The sequence below is a fragment of the Epinephelus moara genome, chromosome 5 (assembly GCF_006386435.1).
Source record: "Epinephelus moara isolate mb chromosome 5, YSFRI_EMoa_1.0, whole genome shotgun sequence".
NCBI classification, from domain to species: Eukaryota; Metazoa; Chordata; class Actinopteri; order Perciformes; family Serranidae; genus Epinephelus; species Epinephelus moara.
Window position 1 is genome coordinate 10,199,511 of NC_065510.1, and position 12,028 is coordinate 10,211,538.

The 12,028-nt window shown below is 41.4% G+C and overlaps 1 protein-coding gene across 3 annotated transcripts in view; it reads right to left on the reverse strand.

Moving 5' to 3' along the window:
* The window catches only part of dok7b (docking protein 7b), a 30,852-nt gene extending 19,980 nt beyond the window's left edge, over window positions 1-10,872 (reverse strand). For 2 of the 3 annotated variants that reach the window (XM_050044884.1, XM_050044885.1), the window contains exons 1-5: window positions 10,732-10,872; window positions 10,570-10,615; window positions 9,654-9,742; window positions 8,631-8,781; window positions 5,463-5,663 (exon numbers count right to left, since the gene is read on the reverse strand). In XM_050044884.1, coding sequence (XP_049900841.1) covers window positions 5,463-5,663; window positions 8,631-8,781; window positions 9,654-9,742; window positions 10,570-10,615; window positions 10,732-10,785 — 541 coding nt within the window. In that variant the 5' untranslated portion in view covers window positions 10,786-10,872. The remainder of the gene's footprint in view (window positions 1-5,462; window positions 5,664-8,630; window positions 8,782-9,653; window positions 9,743-10,569; window positions 10,616-10,731) is intronic. The other variant, XM_050044883.1, reaches the window with a different exon arrangement.
* Window positions 10,873-12,028: the final 1,156 nt, after the last annotated feature.

Below are 12,028 nucleotides of genomic sequence, written 5' to 3' on the forward strand. Positions count from 1 at the left end.
GAGGCAAAAGTACTATCTAATACTTCAGAACCTCTAATAAACTCAACCTAACACGTGCATCAACATACTCCTGTACCACAATATGAGGTGTGTGTGTGTTTATGCCCGCTGAGGGACATGGAAAAATTGCTGACATAGCATGTCAGCTTAAAATCGCCTTTATCTAGATCACAAGGCTTCACAGCCATCCAACCTCTGCGGAGGATCATTTATTACTCTGTCTGCATGTGAGCTCTGAAACCCTGTCTGTGTGTGCACTGGGTACAGGGTCAACAGGAACACGTGTGGACCTGATAAGCCAGAAAATATCCGTCTAGCTAAGACACAGCTCTGCTCCAAATATTATCGATTACAGAACACCATTCATTATCACATCGAATGGAAGCTGAAGCACTGATATCACTATGCACCAATTCACACTGCTACAGTGTGTGCATGCGTGTGATTGTGTGTGCATGTGACTGTGTAACCAAAGGCTTGCATCAATGAAGACCCCAGCTCAAGTGATTGTTGCCTAGTAAAAGGCTTTACACACGCACGACTGCCCACTGTCCCACAGGACTGGCTCATTGGCTGTCAGGGTGTGTGTGTGTGTGTGTGTGTGTGTGTGTGTGTGTCTCCATGGCAGTAAAAAGGCGTGTCGTGTCACTGTGGTATACATCTTCAACTCTGCAGCCAGAAATCATATCGTCCGTGGCGCAGCTGACTTCCAAAGTGCAGCTGCAGCAGAGAGCACAGTGGCAGTCAAGGGTAAAATATTTTTATACAGCAGCATTAGATGACCGAGGGACCCGCTTACTGATTTGCTCGAGCAAAAAAGCCTCTGGGGAAATTATGGAGCGGAGAGGGTAAAGGAGTTATTTTACATTGGTTCAAAGTACAGTGCCCAAAAAGTGTATCCTAATGAACACTTCACAATGTCTCCCTGAAATTATTCAGTACCTTTTCTGCATCATTTGCACATTATTGCACTGATCATGGCCTGATGCAAATATGTTCCGCTATATTGTACTTTTCAAGCATACTAAGGCACTGTGTGTTATTAAAGAACTCCCCGTGTTCAAACTCCAAGATTTTCTTTGCAGCACAGTGTGTTGGCTCCTATGTATTCTACTGTTTTTTGCATGATTTATAAGCACCCATATATTATCATGGAACTTGCAATAAATTTGCACACCCTCTGAAAGAACTCAGGGACACGCTTTAGCATGCTAATACAGCATATAAGGCATGGTGCACCGCATTTGCTTAGAGATAAGGGCACTGAAAACTGGGCTGTGTATGAAAAGATACAGAAATGGTGTTTGGGGAATGTACGAGTGCTGCAGGTATGATGGATATAGATATGTTGGATCACTGCAGAAAATGAACTTTGTGCCAAACAAAAGTTTATGATACCCAACACGTTTTCTTCAGCAAGATAATCTTCACATATGAACACCTTTAATTTTTTCAAGCATAAAAGCAACCACCAGAAGTAAAAAGCTAATATTAGGCTATAAACACACTACTATGAGTGCCCCAGGAACAAGTCCTAAAACTTGGAAATGAGTGAGCATTTTTCCACTCCTGGTTATCTCGAAGTCAGTGTTTTTTTTGTTTTGTTTTGTTTTTTAAAAAAAATGGGTTTTTGCTGAGATGCCTGAAATAAGGTATGTGGTCAATACAAGCTGAGGAGACCTGTACGTTTTGTTCTATGACATAAAATACACCAGTTAACACCCCATTCGTGAACTTTGAAGCTATTATGTGTCTTAAAAAAGGTGGTTGCTAACAAGTAGCTAAATGAGACTACAGAACATCATCATGCCAACCACAGCTTTACAGCTGTGCTGTGGGGGCAACGTTAAGTCATGCGTCCATAGAGTAATTCGTTTATAGCCTTACGTTAGCTTTTTACTTCTGGCGATTGCATTTAGGCATCAAAAACAAAAAACAAAGTGGTGTTCATTTGTGAAGATTATCTTGCTGAACAAACAGGCAAGTATTAAATGTTTGTTTGCCACAGAGCTTATTGTGGGGAACTAGGGTGTTGCCTACCAAAAACTTTATTCCTGGAGCATTCTGTATGGTAGCTTGACTTCAGCACCCCTTCCACAACTAGACTGTAAAGCCATGTTGTTATGATGTTCTGCAGTCTCTTTAGCCACTTGTGAGTGGGGGATTTACTGACAAATTTTATGTCATAGAAGAAAACAGAAAAGTCAAAACAGTCTCTTTAACTTGTGTTAACCACAGACTGTACTGTAGGCATCTCAGCAAAACACATTCAAAAAACCCACTGACTTTAAGACGAGCGAACTTGGAGTGCAAACTCATTTACAGGTTTTTGGAGTTATTACTGCAGCACTCTATACGGGTGGTGTTTTGGCAAAAATCTGGTGATATGATCTGAATCATGATACTGAGGTCACGATGCAGCATATTGTGAAATTTGCAATACTGAAAGCAAGGCGAAATCTTTAAAACTAATTTTAAGAAAAATGTTATTTGTGCCTGTGCGCCCTTTTTGACTCTGCCCGTTTCATAGACCTGTTTTGTGTTTACGCTAGCGATGCATTGTTACGTTAGGTGGAAGCATCAAATGGCTGAAGATAAATTACAATACTGGTGGGTAATAGTGTTTTTTTTTCCTCGTTAAACGATTTTTTGGGTGGAGTTTTTTTCTTATCCTCTGTGAGGGATGTTGTATGAGGTAATGCCCTGTAAGTTCTGAAATAATTGAACTGAACACTGCTATCTAGCGATCGGGCTTTAAACAACACAAAGTGAACCACTGCCACAAATCTTTGCATGTAAACTATTCATTGTAACTCAATAGTGTTTTTGACAATCACTACAGTATTACAGAACTCAGTAGTGTGATACTTAAATGTATCCAAATTTTCTTACAACCCAATGTACTCATGGTAGAAGCAAGTCAGCGCCTCCAACACTCCATAAACTCACTGCTGAGCTCTGGTATGTCCCGCATGCACTCATCAAATACAAATAAACATGTAAAAATGTAAGCTAACACTCTGCTCTACCTTGCACTCATGCAAGGAATGTCACTTGCCGATATGACTATCACATCTTTCTCCTTATGTCATTCTGTTTCTGCAGCCATGCCAAGAGGGCCTCTTTCTACTGCCCAGGTGGCTGCTGGGTAATATGTAGATGAGGTGAAGAAGAATACTGTGATTGGCAGTCTAGCCAGCAGCCACTACGTAATTGGTTGAGTGGCCACTACAGGGGGAGGCTGGTATTTATAGATGTTGCCCATTTGAACACTGAAACCAGAGCCTGTGGCCCTCATGGTTATTCCTGTAGGAGCCATGAGACTGTTTGCACAGACACACACAGTAAGACAGATGTCACATAAGCACGTACAGGAACCGTCTCTTAACACTAACACAGGAGAGCTACAAAAAATATTTTCAGGTATGTGTCTTAATAAAATCAGGAACACAGCAGCTGCTGGCTGTTAGGTTTCCCTACAATAAACACTTTACACATGATGCCATTGAACACTCACTATCTTGCTGTCCATGTCTCTTTCTCTATCACACACACACACACACACACACACACACACCCACCCAAAAACATAAAACTGCCACTCATTCTTCACATTCATGCCCACATCAACTGGACATTCAGGAGACATCTACACCCTGGCAACCATACAAACACACACACACACACACACACACACACACACACACATCCCCACCCAAAAACATAAAACTGCCACTCATTCTTCACATTCATGCCCACATCAACTGGACATTCAGGAGACATCTACACCCTGGCAACCATACAAACACACACACACACACACACACACACACACACACACACATACACACACAGCATGATTTGGTGGGCAGGCGTATAGTGTGGTGGGTTCATACATAGAAAGTAATTTCTAAGGGGATCAAGTTACTCTATAAACACCTGAAACACATAAATCACAGGTTTTTATATGGGTCTGTTAGTGTTAAATGACAGATCTATCAACCTGTGAGCACTGGAGAGAAATGAAATGGAGCATTTATTGATCCAAGGGAGGCACTTTAAAATGTGGATTTTAGACAACTGTGCTGCAGTAGTTGTACATCACATGGACAATACCAGTCCAGGGAGTTTTGGTTGGTTGGACTTTGAAGTTCACTTACTCTCATTCTTACGCTGAACATGAATCTCTCATGGTTGAATGCATACTCATGGATTTTGTGACCCTGCAAGAGGACTGCTAATATATGGACCTGTTTTCTGAACTTAGAAGCACTTTCTCCATCTTTGAGAGTATCTTTTGTTTTTAGATATAATCTTCAATTTATATGGAAAACAAGCAACAAAAATCGTAATTCTCACTGAGTAAGAAGACATTTCTTACTATTGGTTTTCCTCTTTTAGGAATCTATGCGTTCCCATTTGTTTGCAAAACATATACACGTCACATCAACAGTATTAGCTTAGGAGGTTTGAGTCATGCTGCTTATGCAAAATGCAGCATGTCTTGTTACTAGTGCTTTCAACAATGTATTGAATACTGGTGTAAAATGAGAACACAGAAAGAGGCTATTTGTCTGTGGGGGACTGACATCAACATACGATGTTGACCATAGATTTCTTTAAAGGAACAGTGCGTAGGGTTCAGTGGCATCTAGCGGTGATGACTGCAGTTGCTGTAGAGGGCTCTTCCTCTCCAAAACAAACAGACCAGGTGATTATAACCAATAAAAACACCGAATAAAGCAGTCTCACATTGCAAATCAGTGTTTCTCCAATGCTGTCCAGCTCATAAGAGCTAGCCCAGCACCTGCTAATGTGTGCTCACCATTTTTTTTAGTTAACTTAAGATCCAGACCTTCAGGATGTTTTTACCGGAAGCCAAATTATCTACAGAGTCCTGTTCCCCTCCAAAACAAACGGACCTGGTGATTTAAACACTGAATAAAGCAGTTTCACGTTAAAAGCGAGTGTTTTTCCTGTGCTGTTCAGCTCGTCACAGAGGGGCTTCCAACCACAGTGGTCTACACGAAAACGCAAACGGCCCCATTTAGAGCCAGTGTTTGGTTTGTGCATTCAGGGCTACTGTAGAAACACGGCAATGCAACATGGCATTTTCCGTTCTAAGGTAACAAAAACCCAATGATCTTTATTGTCAGGATACTAAAGAGAACATACTTATTCCATTTCTGCCAATATAGCTCCATACATCCTACACACTGGACCTTTAAGCACTACTGCAGCTCTAGTAGAAATTACTCCGACCTTATGTTATCTAGGTTTGGTCTGTTACCTACAAATAAGACAAATACACCACCAACAACAACAAACAGAGCCAGTCATGGAGGGACTGTGCATTGCTCATAGCTGTTATTCAGTTATTAAAGTGTTGCCCTTTTTGGCTTCAGGCCACAGAGTCTAAATTCACACAGCAGTAAAACCTTCTCAGACCAGGAGTTACTTACAATATCCGCAGCGAGTCCCGCCCTCGAACACAAAGCCATTTGGCACAGCGCCATATCGACGCAACGCTGACAGCTTCCAGTGTCCAATGACGACAGGAGGGACGCCTCTGGTGAGGACCAATAGGTTGTTGCACAGGTGGAGGGAGGCGGGGCCGCTTTCCAGTTTGGTACCTGGCTCGACGTTGACACTGAACCTGTGGACTGAAGGAAACAAAGAGAAGCAGAGAGAGGAGGTTTGAAAAGATTAGTGTGTGTGGCTTTTATGTACTCTGTCATAGCAATTTAAAGACAACTTAAGTATCATTGATCATAAAGCACATATATCACACAGCAGATGAGGTGGAACATAAAAACAAACCCACAGGGGATACACACAGACGAGCACATGAACACACATGTACAGTGTAACCGATGGCTGTGGTAATGATGATTAAGCAGTTTTTTAAGCTCTGCTGGCTGCAATTTGTCACTGCTCAGTTTGTGCAGATGGTCCTTTTTCAGTGCCAAGGTCTGTCTCTGCCTCTCACAGTCAAACACATACTGTACAGTGTCACATATAATATGTACATATATGTATACATTTGACACCATTAGTGAAGTGACGTTCCAAGACAAACATCAACTGAGAGATACTAACAAAGTTAAGAATATAAACAGAAAGCATTTTTATTTAAAATGAGTTTATGCAGAGACTTCAGAGAGTGAGCTCACTTCTCCTCACCTCAGTCTGCAGAACAGATTGAAGGGCTCAGTCAGTGCTTTGCTAGCATAATTAAATTATGTAAAATGTACCACCTTGAAGCATGGAAATCTGTATGCTTTGGAAAATGTTAACTGCAGTTGTAAAGTATTCATAATTTGCATGAAGGATAAACTGTGGTTTCAGCATTTGGCCAGCAGCATTGTGGACAATCTGCATGCAGGTAATCAACTTTTGCTGTGAGAAGAGAGCTGTAGTGATCTTTAAGAGGAAATGAAGTTAATGGTGGATGCATTTTAAAATATTCTCATCTAAAGAAAGCACAGCTACAAACCCTGTGTGTCAGTCCTTACATTAGGATTCTTAGCAGTGGGTTTTAGACTGAAACATAAAATATTTAATGTGCTGTGAATTTAACAGTAAGGAGAGGAAAGAACAGAGCTGCTGTTATTAAGCTGGAAAATGTCCTCCAACACGAGCGCTTAATATCAGCAAAACTGTCGTTTGTGGGCTTCAAGGCGAGATAAAATTATGTGACATTCACATAATGACGGAGGAGCAGAACGCTGCTGGATAATATGATTAAGGAGTAGGATGGAGCCTCGAAAATATCCTCAGGTGATATTTTGGAAAGAGGAAGGAGAAGAATTACCTGTTCAGAAAAATGTTTAAAAATGTAAGCACTGACAGTGCTCCCTAGTGCTACACAGAAAATGTAAATTCAAGTCACAGCCTGGCTGTGAAGCACAGCTAAAAAAAAAAAAATCAGGCTGCAGACATTTAAAATTCATGATAATAAGAGAGGACATTTCTCAATAAAGTTTGCACAGAGGTGAAAAGTTATTTGTGAAGGGTCCACATTAGAATTCTTAAGAGAACCACAGTAAACTTATAACTGAAAGACAGAGTTTTTAACAACAGATAAAATGCTTGTGTATATCCAGAAAGAAGATGGAGGAGTTCAAGTGAAAGTGTTTACTTTTTTTTTTAACTCTTCTTGCAAAAGTCTTTTTGTGCATTGGAAGTATTTTTGGATAGGGAATATTGGTCTATCATAATATGCCACTCCTGAATTCTCAGATTTTAAAGATGTTATCATAAAGTATCAAAATATGCTCCCCTTATCCTTCCTCTTATTTTTCGATGGGGTAGCAAGACTCTGCTACTATTTCGCACTACTTGAGCATTTTAGCTATTGTGCATAGGTGTTCTGATATTTCTACATGTCAGTGTGTATCTTTTATGTTTTTTATTGTGTGGTTGTTTGGCTGTAAACATTTTCTGTGTGATGCTGTCTTGGCCAGGTCTCCCTTGTAAAAGAGATTGTTAATCTCAACGGGACGTACCTGGTCAAATATGGGTTAAAAAAAAAAAAAAAAAAAGATGAGGCAGTAAAAATCGACAGAGCACCAGGATAATAACGGGGTGCTGAGCCACAATAACAGCAGCTAACAGCACTAGCTGCAATAATGGCACTAACAGCGCTAAAACAGTGCACACAATGGCCACAGTGCTGACACGGCTAATGATGTTATCCAGGGGGGAACCGGAGGGTGGGCGCTACGCTTTTGCAACAGTCACCCTGCCACTGTAGGCTGGGAGGGCGTTATCATACACAGAGGTAGCGTGATTTCATTCTCTGCTCAGGACGCCATTACTCCACTATATCTTTACATAGGAAATAGTTGTTTACTGCTATATTAATGTTCTAAATGTTGTATTAGAACCTTTAAGTAAATCTCATCAGTTGTATAAAAGCAACTCTATCAGCAGTTTACTCATATAAAATGGGATTCAGTGTCCTTTGGCATTTCTTACACCTGGACCTTTTCAGCCCCTCTAAACACTTTCCATTGGAAAGAAAGTTGTGAAGTTGAGACAGCAGATTTTGCAGATAGATGAGGACCAGAGCGATAGGGGACAGATTTTATCAGTGTGTAATTCCACTTGTCATTTCTTCGATCCCCTCTAGCAAGTGACCTCCACTGAAGTGTTACTTTGCAACAGCAGTACACCTTGTAGCCAACCAAACTACAAAGGATCTAGGATATTCTTCTTGTACATACATATGACCACACTCATGGTTTAATCTTTTAAAACATGTTACGACCAAAAAGAACTGGGTCGTGGTGAATCTGATGTAATCCTAAGGGTTGACTAAGCAATACTTTAGATACTAATACTGACTCAACCAAACAAATAATTCCCTATACGAGGGTTGTTTGTTCTGCTGATCCACAAAAAAACAGCCTCCTCTTCAGCTGTATGCAACTCTCTGGGCTCCTTGCTTCCTCTAGTGCATAATGCAAACACAAAAACCAAGCTGATGTAAAACAACTAGCTGAATTTCTTGATGTGCGTTACCCAACTGCAGCTTAGTGAACAGACTTTCCCCTTCAGTGCATGAACCATCTGCACATCACATCCTTGAACAAGTGCTCAGAACTGTGACAGACCAAACCACTGACCTTCTCCCAGGCTGTAGCAGATGCGGGCATCCCAGGCCAGCAGCGCGTCTCGGCTGGTGAAGCCCAGGACCAGCGTGTGAGCCAGGCAGAGGATGGAGAGGGTGTAGGATACCCCGTCATAACCGGGCCCCGGCTCCACGCCACAGATCCCCTGAGGAAAAGAGTAAATCACATGAGTCATTTAGATTGTATTACTCTTTTATTGGGTTTTTTTTTAATCTAAAAAGGGAAATAGTCTGATCAACCTCAATCAAAAGAGCCGTGCCTTTCCTGATTGAGGTCAAGTGAATTCTTTTAGGCATAGATACTCTTCTTTTCTCCTCTTTGTTTGATGCTGAATTCCTGAGTTTGATATATTGTCCCTGATTGTTTGTTCTATTGCTTTCATTCATTTTCTGTAACTGCTTATCCTGACACAGGGTCGCTGGAGCCTATCCCAGGTGATATTAGGCGAGTGCCGTCTTGCAGTTTTTTCAATTAATGCTCCAACCATTTGAAAGTCCATTCATGACCCAGCTTAAAGTCCAGTGTGTAGGATTTAGGGGGATATTTTGGCAGACATGGAGTTTCTGCCAATATATAAATGGAGTTTTGGTGAAGAGGAGACCTCTGAAGATGATTTGGCTCCCAGTAAAAACATCCTCGTCTTTATCTTAAGTTATGATTGACCAAATGTGAGCACACAAACACTGATTTGTAAGGCGTAACTATGTTATTCAGTGTTTTCACGGTTTTAAATCACCTGGACGATCTGTTTTGGAGGACAAAGAGACCTCTAAAGATAATTTGGCTCCTGGTAAAAACCTCCTGAGCAATGAATGCTGAAGGAATTCTAATCCATGCCTCATTGCTAGATGCCACTACATCCTCAATATTCTTATCCATCCATGTGGCACTCATTATTTTACATGTGGCAGCAGTAGAAAGGCTGAGGTTCATTTTGTGACAACAATAAAAAGCTGTAACAAAGCTGCACTTGAGATCAGAAGCAGCGGGCCTTTGGTCTGTTGCTGCTTAACATACCTCCAGTGTTACATTGAGCCTCTCCTTGTGGCCTGTGCTCTTCTCCTTCCCTTTCTTCTTCTCTTTATACACCAGCAGAGTCAGACAGTCTGATGCAGAGACACACAGAGTGAGGAGCTTTACAGACAGACAGGCTTAAAGTTCAATTTTCTGATTAATAGCAGAATAACAAAAGAGTCGCTTTTTTGTCATCTCCACTGCATGCCTGCCTGTGTTTACAGAACAGCTGTCAAAACAAACCCTAAAACAATGAACTGATCCACTGGCACAGCTGCTGATGAAAGTCAAGACACAAATACACACACACATGTACTCACACACAACAGTACATTATACCCACTTTCCTCAAGGACACAGCAGTAGGCTACAGCTCCAGCCACATGTTTGTGTATGCAGAGAGGCACAGCGTCTGTCCTCACAGCATCTCAAGTGAAACTCAATACTGTTTTCAGACATGCTGCTTTCAGTTTCTGCCAAGCTTGCAAAGAAACCTCTGGTACACTGTGGCAGTCACAGGTTACGTTTATAGCTGGGAGGCGTTCAAATAACCTAAAATCCAACTGGCACTAAAAACACATCAGACTTAATTTCATATCGTCTTAATTTGAATTAGACAGGCATTTGCCCGCATCCTTTAAAAGGTGAATTTGGTCAATTAAAGAAATCCAATCGATTATTTCAGCTGTCGTACTGCGTGACATCTCCACGTGTTGACGCTTATACCCAACGCGCGCTCCGGTGGCGCACAGCCAAGACACCAATTTACAAGTTGTGATTAGTTTAACCACAGAAAAGCAGTTAACATTAGTGCTGAATGACACGGATGAATTAACTGGGTTTTCTGTCGCTACATATGGGTTCACAGTTTGAGTGGAAATAATTAGATAGGTGTGAAAATAAAGACGGTGTGCCATACCTGCGACCGGAGAGGGCTTCCGAAGAACGACGCACCGAGTCTTCCACTGTGAAGAAGTTTGTAAAGAATCATTAAATGACAAAATATATTTCTGTAGTTGTCTCTGAAGTATGGAAAAACATTTTAAAGTTAAAAAATAAGAATAATACTGGAGAAATTAACCTTCTTTCCATCTCTAAACTTGACTTGTCCCTCCGCGACCACTGTATCCGTCATCTTCTGTCATGGTTCCGAGCAGCTGTGTGTGGTGTGTGTGTTGTGTGTGTGTGCCCCAGTCCATAGAGAGGGGAGGTCACTTTTCAAAATAGCCTTTACAGCCCAAGCCCCGTCGGCAGACTGCACTCTCTCCCCGACGATCACAGCACCGAGGCGGGGAGAGATACCAGCCTCCCCCCGCAGGGTCGTGCCAAGTTAGTACAGTTGTCACCCTGCGTCAAGTGCTTATTGTTTACAGTGGAGCTAATTCAATTAAAAGTGCATAACTCGCGCACCTTTCACTTAACTCATAAAGCTGGCCCTGAGCTGGGTGTTAGACAGGGATTCATGTTGCCTTAATGCTAATCAGCGGAGCCTCTGCTCTGTCTGTGGAAAGCCAGTTTAATCTGTAAAAGTTGACTCCGGAGTAATGCCAATTAAGAGATGTAAAATGAGCGAATTAGATTCAAATCCGCAACAACAAATAAATGATTATACAAGATTACTAGTCAAGAAAATATTTTATTATGTGAACATGTCACGTCCACTGAGTGAGCACATCCTGAGGGCAAAAGGGTGATTACAGCAGTCCTGCTGTTGTCTCACAGCTACAAGGCCCAGTGTAATATAAACCTTGCATTGCTATTGACCAAAGCACTTGACTCAGGATTGGATGTTTTCAGGATGGTATTACTTCCAGGGCCTCTCTAAGTTCAGGGACATTTATTCCTAGAATGACAGGTGAATTTAATGAACAAGCTGGTGCCAGGAACACTTCACTACATTATCCTACAAAACGCAGACAGCTTACGATGTCTCAGGGTTCATTTTTCAGACTGATCATATTTAATTGTCATGCAGGTGGTTGACATGTTAAACAGTTTATGAAAGTAGAACTTTAACTGACTTTAATACTGCTATAGTTTTCATTATTTGTCTACCCCTTAAAAGCCTTAAAAAGGCACTCTTCAGATTTGTTTGTGAAAACAGCTGTATAATGTCTTCTGCAGCTCTGGAGGAGTTCAGTCAAGTCAAAGAAAACCTTGGTGCTGTCACAGGAGTCCTCTTGCCTTACAGCTGTAGTTGGTAACTTTTATTAAAAATATATAATTGTCCTATTTGCTGAAACTGTCACTGTATCCACACAGTATTACATCAGACAAATAATCTGTGAATAAAACTGTGGTAAAATGGTGAATAGACTGCACTTGTATAGCGCCTTTCTAGTCTTCCGACCACTCAAAGTGCTTTTTACACTATGTCA